Below are 14,528 nucleotides of genomic sequence, written 5' to 3'. Positions count from 1 at the left end.
TCCTGTGTCCTGCCTGTCCTGCGCTTAGGACAAATCTCTCTCATCCGCAGGCCCGCAGCCACTTATAGAATAATCACTCAGAGGCTTAATATTAATTACAAACTGTATAGCCCATGGCTAAGAATTCTTGCTAGATAGCTCTTTCATCTTAAATTAACCCATTTCTATTAATTTATGTATTGCCACATGACCGTGGCATTACTGGTCTGCTGGCATGTTGCTCCTTGGGCAGCAGGCTGGCATCTCCCCTGCCTCTGCCTTTCTTCTTCCTGTCTCTCTTGGATTTCCTGCCTAACTATAACTTGACTCTTCATAGGCCAGAGCAGCTTCTTTATTAACCAATCATAGCAAGACATATTCACAGCATACAGAAAGACCATCCCACGGCAATGACACACAATGAAATATGAGTTACAAAACAGGAAAAGAGGAGTTAGAGTGTACATAGAATTCTGAGGAGCCTAACTAAAGGCAACCAGGCATGAGGCTGGTCCAAAATCAAAAGAGAATCATTGTAGGTAAATAGATAAGATTGTAAGACAAGGAACCAAATCCCAGAGCTGTTCTGTGACAGAGCTGCCAGAGCATGATTGGTTCAAGGCCTCAGAGCTGGCTTAGGGTACAGTGGGTCCTGATGAATGGAAGTTCAAGTGATTTCAGCCCAATAGAGAAATCATGCTAAGTTGGAGACAGTCTGCATTTTGTTAATAACTGTTGATTCTCCTGACACATACACATGCAATGTCTTGATGATACACCTTTATATAACCCATGTGAGGGGATTACAAAATTCCTTGGTCTGGTATGTTTGATAAACTCATAAACCTAGTTCCTCTGATAATGGTTTTTATACACATAGGTGTTTGTGTGTCCCTGATTTAATTTAATAAGTTCAATGGTAGCATTTTTTATTTTAAATGTTTCTTTTTTTTAAATGGGTATGAGTGTTTTGCCTGAACACACACGTGTACTATGTACATGGCTGGTGCCCAAGAAGATCAGAAGAAGGCATCAGATTCCCTGGAACTGGAGTTATGGATGGTTTTGAGCCACCATGTTGGTGCTAGGAATTGACCCAGAACCTCTGTAAGAGCAACTAGTGTTCTTAACATGATAATTTTTTATTTGCATAAAGTTAGCAGTTTAGGGCTTGTTTACTTGCACAAACAAGCCGCAAAGTCATTCTGCCTCAAAATTTAGCAAACTACTACTTTATAAAATGAAGTCCTGTAGGGCAAGGCACAGCCTGAAAACCCAAGCCCCATTAATATGGAGTAACTTAGGGCATATCCTGATCTCCACAATTGCCTCTCTCACAGCCTGCTAAGCCAGAACTGTTTCAAAGCAGAAGATACAGCTACCTGTTTACTTGCTTGGCAAATTAATGATAAACCATAGACTTAGAATCTATTTTATCATTTTTAAGTTGGTTTTGAGACAGGGTGACATATCCCAGGAAGGTCTTTAACTGTGTATCCAAAGATGACCTTGAACTTTCAATCACTCTACTTCATCTTACTGTTATTGACTAGATTTCAGGCTGTGCCAACACATTCAGCTTTATATGATGCTGGAGATACAACCCAGGGCTTCATGCATGTTAGCCAAGTACTCTGACAACTAAAGTGCATTGTCCACATCTTATTTCAGTTTTAAAACCTGGGCTTTGAGGCTAGAGGTGTAACTTAATGACTCTACATTCACTCTGTAGTACCATTAAAAAAATGTTTTTAAGCTGAAAGCCTGAGACCTCTTTACATTTCTATTTTTAATTAAAAAACCTTAATTTATTTTTATCTTATGTGCATTGGTGTTTTGCCTGTATGTATGTGTGAGGATGCCAGATCCCCTGGAACTGGAGTTACAGACAGTTGTGAACTGCCATGTGGGTGCTGGGAATTAAACCCAGGTCCTCTGGAAGAGTAGTCAGTGTTCTTAACCACTAAGCAACCTCACCAGCTCTTATATTTCTAAATCTGTACACTGCCACCTTATGACAGAGCAGAAAAATCCAACAAATACAGAGAAATTCTAACCATATTCAGCAAACGTGTATTGTTGTTCAAGCCCCTTTGTAAGAATACTGAGAGACACAGACACTGCTAGTACACATTGATAAAAATGAAGTGCATAAACAACAAAAGATGAACAAGTTAGGTTTTGTGAACGAGTAATGGCTGTGGAGAGGTCAGAGATATGAAAGATTACTTCTAGGGCTGGGGATTAATTCAGTGGAGGAGTGTCTGTGTAGCATACACAAAGTCACAAACAAAATGGGGAGAGAGATGGGTAGAGAAGGACAACTTAGTAGACAACTGAAGAAAATGACTTGCCCTCCCTAGCAACCATTACTGCCAGTAATTTCTCATAGCTCCTCCATCATCTGAGACGGAATGTGACAGACCCCATCATTTGCAGGTAAGCATAGCTTCTGTGAGTTCAACTCCAAAGATCTCTATGCTGAAAGGTCATCCCCTTCTTTCTATCTCCTTGTCCCATAGAGAGGAACCTCTGTCCAGGACAGAAAGAGAGACAAGACGGGCTTGAGAAAAGGGTTTGTTTTCTGGGACAAAGATGTGATGGTAAATCTTGATTCTCAACTAAAAGCCTTGCCTCTGGGCATGTCTGTGAGGACATTTCCTGGAAGGACTAACTGAAGGGAGATGACCTGCCCACAGAGAGGGCAGCACCTTCCTGCAGCAGCCCAGGTGCAAAGAGGTCTGAGAAGAAAGCAGGACTGTGCCTACCTTCTTGGTGGTATGCCTATAGAGTGCTTCTGTGACTACTGCCATCCTTCATTGACATAGAAACTTTTCCAACCCTCTAACATGATTGAAAGGCCAGCAGCTCTCCAGGAGTCTCCATACCTTCAGCACCATGTTGGTATAACTGAAGCGTCCAGCCTGCTGTGCTGAGCAGCTAACCAGTTTTTCAAAAGTCTTCCCAGCATGCTGACAGCCATTTTTAGACTTCTTTAAGGCTAAAGGTTTGTAGAACTTGCCCATAGGCTCCTCTCAAGTTAAAGAGAACCCAGCTTCCAAGCATGCCACTTAAGGATCTAGCTTTCAGAATTTGTGGATGGAGCCTCACCAGGTTCCCTGTGAAAGAGACAAAGCAGATTGTTATAGTGGTACCCCCAAATTGAATTACCTAGCTTCTATCGTATAAACCAATCTAATAAATGCCTTTTTTTAATATTATAATTATCAGTTCATTCATTGAGTGATCCTTGACTTTTAAGAAGAAACTGTTAGGTGTATTTATTTACATCAAATAAAGTAGTTTTTTGTTTTGTTTTGTTAAGGCCTGCTCAAAAGAGAAATCATGCCTGGTACTGGAAACCTAGCCAACTACCAAGTCATAGATCATAGATCTTGGGGAGGACCTATAACTGCCATTTTACTAAACCAGCATAATTCTTAAGTGCATTCTAAATATTTATTCTTGTATTTACAAATAAGTATTTTATGCCTCATCAAAGAAGTATCTCTTTGCAACAGATGAAGATCATTACAGAAAACCAGAGCCAATGAAAATGCAGAGAACAAGTGACCATATGAATGCCCAGCTCTAGCTGATACATCAGCAACACTACTGCATCTAAGGCTGAGGGAGCATAGCTGCTGAGGGACAGAAAGGTGGTAAAAGCTAGAGGTGGTAAAATCCTCACCTCAGAATGTCAGAGAAGCTACACTCGTGAAGTCTCATGAACATGCTGCCTAAGACGACCTGAACAAGGATGACATCAATAGACATGCTGACATGGAAGGGAGAAATCTCATGGGGCCTCAACCTGAGATAAAGATAGGTCACCAAAAGAACGCTGAGAGTAGGAGAAATAGCCTTCCTCACAGAAGAGCCCCAAATTGATTATCCAATATCAAGTGGTCAGCTCTGAAATCATACATACAAATAATATTACATGGACTGATCAGATTTTATATTTAGGAGAGAGAGAGAGAGAGAGAGAGAGAGAGAGAGAGAGAGAGAGAGAGAAACCACAATTAAAATATAGGGACCAGGAATTTGAGAGCATGGGAAGGGTTGGAAGGAGGAAAGGGAGGGGGAAAACAATGTGATTATATTTTAATTTAAAAAAAATTGCCATATATATATATATATATATATATATATATATATATATATATATATAAACAGTCTCACTGCAGACCATGCTGGCCTTGAAATCACAAAGATCTGCCTGGCTTTGCCTCCCAAGTGTTTGGATTAAAGGTATGCACCACCAAGCCTGGCTAGAAAAAAAATTTTTTTTCAGAAAAGAATGTAAGGAAAGAAAGAGCACATGATAAAAAGTACTTGGATTTAACAATGAAAAGAAAACATTAAAATTAAAGAAGAAAAATAGCTCTTTACAAATAAAAACAGCCACCCAAAGAACATAGGTTATTGCCATTGCTCTTGGTTACCCTCTAGGGCTTTATGGTAAGACTTGCTGAAAACACCACACAGTGTGATGGCAGAACATAGAGAAATCAAGCTCATGCTCAATTGGAAGCATCATTCATTCTGGCTAGCTTTCATAGTGCTGGAATGTGTTTTGCCGTTTCCCAGGGGAGGAAAAAAAAAAAAAAAGAAAGAAAACAGTCTTACTCAACTGTGACTCCTGTAAGCTCCAATAATCTATGGCTTGACAGGACATGCCCATTGTTTCAATAGTGACACAGATTTTATTAGGTAACCAACAGCTAGTTGGACTTAAAATTCCACTCCACATGAGGGAACTCGTGTAATATAAATCTGGCCAAGAACCTGTGGTTGGGCAGGTCATAGACCCTACTGCCACTGTTTTATTGAAGGAACATAGTATCAAAACTGCCTTCTAAATACACCCATAGTACAGCTCTCAAATCTCATCAGAAATGCTTCTCTGTGCAATGGTGGCTAATATAAAAAACCACAACAAGCCCAACTGCAGAGAATAATTAACTGTGCCATGCTCAGCCCTGGACAGGACATCTGTATCTCACCTCCTAACTTTAAAAGGTCAGGAAACCTTGAAGAAAAGTGAGACAGAAAGGTTGGAAAATCCAGAGGCATGCGAAGATTGTTGCAAAATGTCTTTTGACCCTGACTATTTCACTCATGAATTCATAGAACCTGTGGTTGCCAGCATAAAAAACTGTACAAGTTCAAGCCAAAGTAAAGAGGGAAACAACTCATGAGACCCCCACTTCGTAGCTGAGGCACTGTAGGCAGTTGATGCTCTTGGAATAGTTGAGGCTGTTTTCTTCAGTGGAGTAGCCTGGTAGGTTACCTGTCCTCCAGTAGATGGCACCCTCAACCTGTGTGCACGCCAGTAGCACTTGTTAAACTTGGTGGAATATAAGACATCAAGTTGGAAAAAAAGATTGGGTGGGGGGGGCAGTAGTTGAAGGGAGAATGAGGGATGAATATGATCTAAATCCTTTGAAATCATAATGAATTGCAAAAACGTCAAAAGATGAGAAAAAGAAGCTAATTCTAAAACAACAAATTGGAGAGGCCTCTATGTGGGTCTCTGGGAATCTGCTAGATGGCAGTATGCTTCTAGCTGGACTTCCTTGGGTTTCCTACCATTCACTTTGGTGCTGTTAAACTAGCAGAGTGCTGAGCCGGCCTGTTGTTTGTTTCGACATTACATTCATTTTAGTAACTTACCTTTTTTATTCAGCAGGAGCTAAGCTGGTCACAGCTTTGCAACCTGTGGAAGAAGGTTTTCACTTGAGAATCCTTGATTGTGTATGTAGGGATCTCTAATATGCAAGCCAAGTAGTATCTCCTACATGTCTCAGAGAGCAGGGGGAGTAGAGATCTGAGATTTGTACTAGAGGGAGAGAACAGAGAGAAGCCAGCACTCCTGCCTCAGTAGTTTCAGATTCTGCCTAGAAGTCAATCACCCTGGGGGTGGGGGTGGGGGTATGCTCCGGAAATTAAGTGATCCAGTGTGCTTAGGCGCAGAGCTTTCAATGAGCAGTTTTCTGACCACAGGTTTAGGCTTATAATTCTCTATTGTGATCCTCATGCTACTGAGTTTGCTCCTTGGTTCAGAGAGTAGAACCATCATGCCTTCAAAGCCCAAGTTCCCTACTGTCTAAATTTCTTAATATGTCCACATCTGACCTTGCTTTTCTCCATGATGGTGTCTGGTGGCCCTCTCCCACCCCAAATACTGGCAGGATGACTGGGGAGTCCTCTTCTTTCTTTAAAAGAGGGTCTGTGATTTATTTCTCTTCTCAATCACAGATTCACAGAGGCAGCTTCTAATCTACCATTTTACCCAGAATATCCAAATGTCTTACTTTATAAACATCCTGAGATCAAGATAATAAATTATGATTGGGGTATAATTCAGTGTTTAGAGCGTGTACCTAGCATGTTTGTGGCCCCGAGACACAGCAGTCAAGAAATAAAAGGATGCCACAGTGAAGAGGGTAGCTTCCAAGTGTAGAACAGAATTTGCCCTTCAAGGGTCCATACAAGCAGCCTTTGATGCAAAGAGGAGTTCAGACATCTCCAAAAAAGGAAGGGTGAAACTGAGTTCCAATAATCTAAGATTGTCTCCTGGCCATAGAGGGTTGGAGACTAAAAGGTAGGCAGGGTAGTTGAGCTTGTGGCCTCATCCCAGTCAAACAATTTATTATCCCAAATAATTCATATATATCACTCTGTTATATTAGATACTAACTAGCAAAAGACAAACAAAAACCTTTAAAATGGGAAATAGGGGGCTTAGCCATGGTAGATGGTGAGAAAAGGAATATGGGAAAAACAGACTCCATGATTTACAAAGACAGATGTTTGAAGAAATAGAATTAGATGTTCGTTTTTAAAATGCCTATATATGTGGTTAACTAGAAAAAAACAAGAGAATACATTAAAACAAGAATATGGTTAAAAAAAAAGATGGTGTGTGATCAAAGAACGTACATTGAAATTCTAAGGTACTGCAGCATGCTACCTCATAATCTCAAGAGTGAAAATTGGATGCTCATTTTTATATTTTTCTTTTAAAAAAGTGAGACTAGAGAAATAGCTCAGCAGTTAAGAGCACTTGCTGTTCTTCCAGAGAACCTGAGTTCAGACTCTAGCACCCACATCAGGCAGCTCACAACTGCTTATAAATCCAACTCTAGTCATACACACACCCTTATACACAAATACAGTCTTTTAAACAAACCATATATATTTACACAAGATTGTAATAAATATAAACTTCTCTATTTATGAAGAAAAGCTTTGTATTCCATTGCCTTCTCTTATTCCTCCTCCCATAGATCTCTATTTACCCTCTTATAATTCCATTTCTCCTCTCATGTCATACAAATACACAAGTTCCTACATCCTGCATATGAGATGCCTATCTTTAAGTCTGGCTTATTTTGCTTAATATGATCTCCAGTTGTATTCACTTATAAAATGCATGATTTCATTCTTTGCTAGCTTAAAATTAAAAGTGAAATATAAATTTTATATTTCAAGGATTCTTTCATAAAGTGGCTATAAGCCGGGTAGTGGTGGCACATGCCCTTAATCCTAGCACTCCGGAGGCAGAGTCAGGTGTTCAAGGCCAGCCTGATCTACAGAGTGAGTTCCAGAATAGCCAGGGCTACACAGGGAAATACTCCCTTGAAAAAAAAATTAATAAAGTGGTTAAAAAGCTAAAAAAAACCCTAATTTGTGTTATGTACACTTAATTATAGGCACATAAAATATTTAATTCACAAAGTTAACATACAGGAAGTGGAAAGTATATATGTTTATAAGGAAAGCATTTTATAAAGTCCAGTGCTTCTTTATATTTACAAAGAGCCCTTTGTAGACCCAGCTATGAAAGGGAATGTGATAGTATGTTAAAAGTAGAGCCAGGCGGATCTCTGTGAGTTCGAGGCCAGCCTGGACTACCAAGTGAGTTCCAGGAAAGGCGCAAAGCTACACAGAGAAACCCTGTCTCGAAAAACCAAAAAAAAAAAAAAAAAAAAAAAAAAAGCCTTTTCTGGAGAAATTATTGATATCACTTTTTAAAAGATGTATTTATTTTGTATGGAGTGTTCTGTCTGCATGTTTGCCTGCATGACAGAAGAGAGTATCAGATCTCATTATAGATGGTTGTGAGCCACCATGTGGTTGCTGGGAATTGAATCCAAGACCTCTGGAAGAACAATCAGTGATCTTATCCTCTGAGCCATCTCTCCAGCCCCTATTGATATCACTTTTAAGGTCAAGAACAGATTAAGGAAGAACAGTAGCATCCCTCATAAATTAAAAATAAAAATTTTAGGTACTGGGTAAAACTATAAGAAACAAAGATGTGTAATGAGAGAGAAAAGAGATAAATGTGCCATTATTTTGCATGATCAATGGTCTAGAAAAATAAATTTTATCAAAAGATACACAATTTTAATTAATAAAGGAATCTCACAACATGTAGGCGAAAACTGAATATTATTCTGTACAAAAATATTCAACTAGCAAAATAATAAAACTTTAAGTGCCCTTCAGGATAGACACAGATCTGTATAGTATTTATTAATCAACATGAGCTACATAAAATCCAGAGAAAATGTAACCTATTTAAAAAGCATAAAAAGAGATGAGAGTCACTTAGGAATCTTACAGTGCTGATGGACTAGATGAGATAATAGTGATAATAAAGATGATAATTTGTCCTAAAGCTAATAAGTAATTTTAATTTTGCAATTGTGTCTAAAAAGATAATATCAGCTTTTCCAGGTCTGGCCCATCCATAGTATTCCCATACTCCTGGCTGCCTGGAATGGAGACAAACTTAGGATGATTTGGTAGAAGTGGAGCCCATGACAACCCTCCAAACCTCTTCACATACCCAATAGTCATATTCTGGTGATTTTATGTGAATAAGTGTCTAGTTAGCAGGCATGGTGGCTCATGCCTTTTATCCCAGCACTTGGGAGGCTGAGACAGGCATATCTCTGAGTTTGAGACCAGCCTGGTCTACATAGAGTTTTCTGGGACAGCCAGAGCTACATAGAGAGACCCTGTCTCAAAAAAAAAAATTAATTAATTAGTTTCTAGTTAATTTAGGTGAAAATACTTTTGGTTCATTCTAATATCAATTTCATTCTCCAAACTAATTTAGATGCTTACTAGCATAAACGTGAAAATGGAAAGATTGGCTTAGGCTAAAAAGACTGATTCCATATCTTGCAAAAGAAAATATTTGAAAATATAACATTACACTAGTTAATCTAAAGAATTATTCGGGTTGAGAGAATAAATAGAATGTGGGCAAAAACAGGCTTTGTGATCAAAGAAGGACTGACAAAGTTCTATTGCATAACCTGACCAGTAAGTAGTACCTGCCCATTTTATTTTTGTGAGACACTCTCATTATGTAGCCCTGATTGGGCTGGAACTTGATATCTAGGCCAGGCTGGCCTCAGGCTTACAAAGTTTTACCTACCTCTGCCTCTTGAGTGTTGGAATCAAAGGCATATGTCACCACACCAACCTTTTTATCTTTATTTTTTTAAATAAAGTATACATATGTTTAAATAAAAACTTTTAAATAGTAAATTTTACTATTTAAAAAACAACAAATTTATTTGATTTTTATCAAGGTATATATAGTATCTAAATTATGGTGCTAAGTGGCTAGAAGTGAAAACCTGTAGGTTTTTGGAGGACCTACAGCTTAGAGGTCCAATACTGACCACAACCTGATGTTTAAATTAATTAATCAAAATGTTAAATCAATTTTCACAGTCATACTAGCCACATTTTAGATGAACGTGAATGTGACTATCATTATAGACAGAAGAGTGTGGAACATTTCCATTTTGTACAATATTTTGTACAATATCACATCTAAATAAATATCATAGACTCCATATTTTACACCCCTGTAGTATATTATGTTTTTCATACTTAGAACTCCTCAAAGTTATGAATTAATGCTTAAATTTGGGGGCTCTATGGAGACAAGAACCATGTCTGTACAATACAAGACAAATGGGTATATACCCATAATGGACACTAAATAAGGATTGGTAAATAATGGATAAACCCTGTATTTCTATTCTTTGCAGTTTGGAGTTCAGAGTATAGATATACGCTGAGTTTATGTAATGTCAAATGCTTTGTAGTCAAGTCTTAGACCACTTTCTACCCCATTTCCTAAGTATTTCATTGGGTTTCCTAAAAAGAAGGGGAGAGCAATACCCAGATAGTGTGTATTTGGGGACCTAGTGCTCTGGAATTAAAAATAGGCAATGTTCAAAATACAGAACTGAGGTAAATGAGTTAAGGACATTTTTTTCTTGTGTTATTTTACAAATTCATGTTAATAAAACCATTTGGGTATATGTCATGACAAGAGACTTGGGATTTATTTAGATTTTTTGTTATTTTAAATTATATGTATGTGCATATGAGTGTAGGTTCATGCAGAGGCCAAGGGCATTGAATCCTCCTGGAATTGGACTTACAGGTGATTGTGAGCCACCTGATGCAGGGCCTGGGAACCAACTCAAGTCATGTGATGGAGCAGTATGCACTTTTAACTTAGGAGCCAGCCTCCAGACCTGAGAAATAGTTTTAACAAGTAAGAAACACTACTAATTTGATTCATGATCATGAAAGTTTTATTTTTTATTTAAGGAGAGAAGTGGAAATGTGTAAGTTATTCTTTTATAAGTTCTGCAGTAACATGTTTTAAAAAGAAGAACATATTGAAATGGAATCATTGAAAGAGACCTTAAATGAGCAAAGATAGAATCAAAAAAATTCTGAATTTTCATTACAGTAGAAGTATTAGCATTGGTGATCTTCACAGAGCTTGAGAAGGTAGCAGCATATAATGTTGCCCCTTACTCTCTAGTAGATCAGCATTTAATGAGGTTTAGCCTTAACTAATACATCCACATCAGCTTTGTCTCCCTCTCCGAGACTTTTTGGATTGCCATCAACAAGGACATTTTCCTCCTTCTTGGTGGGCCTCTGGTAACCACCTTCTCTGGCTGCCATTTGAACTCCAAGGCTAACAAAATTGTGTACATCTTGCAGCTTCTTTCTCAGCCATTGCATCCTCTCCATAGAGGCCAGATGTTTGCCCAGGTTGTGCATAAGCTGTATTTCACTGACAGCTCTCTTCCTAGGAAGAACAGAAAGAAAGAGCCACTCCATTAGCTCCATGTCCACATCATAAAAACCTATCACAAAACCTCAAGTCCACATCTTCCCAGTGCAGAATGGGCTGCAGCACTTACTTAACAGGTTTCCCATCTGTTTGGGTGAGAAGACAAACTGCCAGCATGATGATCATTAATTTAGCCATGGCTTTTTCAGACATCATCTTTACTAAAAGGAGAAACAACATTGAGATAGTTTAAGATACCATCAGTGTTCTAAAGTCCTAGTAGTTATTGTTCGTAGCCACCTAAGCAATCAGCAGTTAGCTGACGTCATAGTGATCAATTGAGTTGTTTTTCATGAGTCTTTGGAATTAGTCTCTATATAACAGATACATTAGTAAAATAACATGTACACCTAACTTAGAGAAATTGGATACATGGCTTTCTTAGGTAGCTTTCTGAATTTCTTGTACAAATTTTAACATGAAATTTAAAACACATGATGAATGAAGAACATTTTTATCATTTCTTCCCATATTTATGTTGGCTATGCCTAAGTGTTTATAATAGGCTTAAAATTCACTAATCTATTAATTAGGTAAATTATAACTGTTTAGTGAGCAAACACTGTCTTCATGATTAAGCTTATTTTCAGATGCTATCATAATAACCATAAATACTAAATTTGTAGGGTTTTATTTTTATTTTTGAGATAAGATCATGCTATGTAGCCCAAGCTGAGCTTGAAGTTATGAGCCTCCTGCCTTGGTCCCTAGCACATTGAGGTTTCAGGCATTCACCACCATGTCAAACTATAAGGTTTAATTTTGATATCTTTACTGTATTAATAATGTACACACCCCTTACAATGAAAACAATGTGTCATGGCTAGGAGGATGCCTCGGTTAGTAAAGTGCTGGCTGTATAAGCATGGACCTAATTTCAGACCCCAGTACCCATGTAAACATGTTGGGCACAGCACCAGTGCACCTGTAATTCTAGCATTGGGAAAGTTTCAAAAACAATAGGTGGAGAATGATAGAGGAAGACATCCAACACTGACCTCTGGCCTTCACATGCATGCACATATTCACATGTGTATGGTAATACACACATAAAAGTATGTGTCAAAGCTTTTAAAAATCAATTTCTTCTATATTATTCTTGGACCTTTGAATGAATGTCTGCATCTTATGACTTCAACTTAACAGCTATGGTTTAGTATAATTTCTAGTTCTTTCTTCTTCCTCATAAATCAATATGCATATTTTTTGGCTTAATCTGTAGGTCCACAGTTGCAGACATTATTATTATAGTAGCACTTTTAAAAAACAGTAACTATTCTACTTTTTAAGTGACCCACACACAGTAGGAATTTAAAAAAAAAGAAACTGCATCCTTAAAAGTAGCATAAGAAAACTTTATAGCCTGCAATATTTCTCTTCACTGCACACTCTAAGTTGTTGGTGGAGTAACCAAGGAAAATCTGGGCTCAGTCAGACACAACACTGTAGCTGGTGGACAGGAGCATTGATGTCTAGTCCTATCAGTTCAGGTGACCTAGTGACATCTCTGCTTTATTTCTTGTTCTTTTGAGGAAGATGGACTTCTTATAGAGGAATGCCATGAAAAGAGCTCAAATGACCATAAAGCATCCTTAAATGCCTGCACAGTTTTAAAGATGTTTTAAAGAAAATGCTGTTCTTTGTATAAGAGAAATGAATATTCAACAGTGAAAGGAAAAATTTGCAACCTTAGTATGCAGGCTAAGCTCCTTAGAAGCCATAAAATTTAAAATATAGATAAGGATACCCTACAGGAAAATAAACATATGCTACACATGATAAATTATTGTTGACTTTTTACATCAGGATTATTGTCTCTCCACCAGCCTATTGTTATTCCAAATTTTTGAAGAGTATCATGCTAATGTTCATCAATTTTCTATACTTTCAGGTGGCTTTTAGAAAAGGTATTCCAAGAAGCTTTCATCATAAAAATAGATGATTCATGACTTTCTTACCATAAATTTATTTTATTGCTACATTTTATATTAGCAAAACTCACCTCCCCTTAACATTTTACAATAAAAAAAATGGCATAATACTGGTAGAAAATGGTCTGTATTAAAAAACTTGTTCAATTATCTAAATCTCACAGAATCTAAAAGGGCAATTGAGAGATTCCTTACCATACAATGACTTCAGAGAAGATCCTTCAGGACAGCCACCAACTGATGCTGTGTTAAGCTGGAGTGAATGTGACAGTGGTTGAACTGGACTGCAGCTCCTCAAATCTGCATTTCTTATGTAGGCCTTTTGCTCATCAAGAGGAGCATTTTATTGTACAAGATGATGTCACTCCCAGTTCTCTGGATCTCAACCATAGGACCAGAGCAGTCACATACCCTCATTGGGTGGTACCCGCTCCTCTAAAGTTTCAGATAATTAGATAATAGAAGAAAAAGAGCAAGGTGCTGGATAAAGGACCTACAAAAGGAGTTGCAGCAAATACTAAGTACACCATGTAGAAAATTCTGACATGATTGATGATACTGAGTTTATATATTTTTAAAAAATGTTTCAGATAGTCTCACTATGTAACCCTGGCTGGCCTGGAACTCAATATGTAGACCAGTCTGGCCTCAAACTTACCTAGATCTACCTGCCTCTGTTTCATGAGTACTGGGATTAAAGACATTTGCCACCAGGCCTTGCCACTTACAAAGTTTTTATTCCAAGCATTTATGATAAAGTTATTCCAGTTTTTAAAAGTAAAGCCTAAATACTTGTTATTTGTTATAGCCACATTATAAATAAATACATTTGTCTTAAGAAATCACATAGCATGCTTTTTTTACAAGCCATTTCCAACTAATTTATATCACCTTTGATTAGCTTTCCAAAAATATACTTTATGTCTAATACATATATATATATATATATATATATATATATATATATATGGCTAAGAAGATGGATGGATGGCTCATTGAATAAAGTGCAAGTGTGAGGACCTGAGTTTTATTCCCAGAACCCATATAAAATCCAACCATCAATAGTACAGGTACTAAGATCAACAATTAATAAATGGGACCCCAGGAAACTGAAAAGCTTTTGTAAGGCAAAGGATACCGTCAATAGGACAAAATAGCAGCCTACAGAATAGGAAAAGATTTTCACCTACTCCACATCCAATAGAGGGCTAATATGCAAAATATATAAAGAACTCAAGAAACTAGATATCAACAAACCAAATAATTCAATTAAAAAATGGGGTATGGATCTAAATAGAATTCTCAACAGAGAAATCTCAAATAGCTGAGAAACACATAAAGAAACGTTCAACATCCTTAGCCATCAGGAAAATGCAAATCAAAACTACTTAGAGATTCCATCTTACACCTGTCAGAATGATTAA

General features: G+C 37.6%; 1 protein-coding gene across 1 annotated transcript; it reads right to left on the bottom strand.

Moving 5' to 3' along the window:
• Positions 1-10,866: 10,866 nt before the first annotated feature.
• Positions 10,867-13,521, bottom strand: Pth (parathyroid hormone). Its single transcript, XM_059259697.1, has 3 exons — positions 13,431-13,521; positions 11,244-11,334; positions 10,867-11,128 (listed from the first exon to the last, which is right to left on the bottom strand). The coding sequence occupies exons 1-3, from the start codon at positions 13,519-13,521 to the stop codon at positions 10,867-10,869; spliced, it is 444 nt and encodes a 147-aa protein (XP_059115680.1).
• Positions 13,522-14,528: the final 1,007 nt, after the last annotated feature.

Source organism: Peromyscus eremicus, chromosome 1, assembly GCF_949786415.1.
Source record: "Peromyscus eremicus chromosome 1, PerEre_H2_v1, whole genome shotgun sequence".
Classification (NCBI taxonomy): domain Eukaryota; kingdom Metazoa; phylum Chordata; class Mammalia; order Rodentia; family Cricetidae; genus Peromyscus; species Peromyscus eremicus.
Note: the sequence above shows the minus strand (reverse complement) of the source record. Positions and strands in the feature narration are given on the sequence as shown.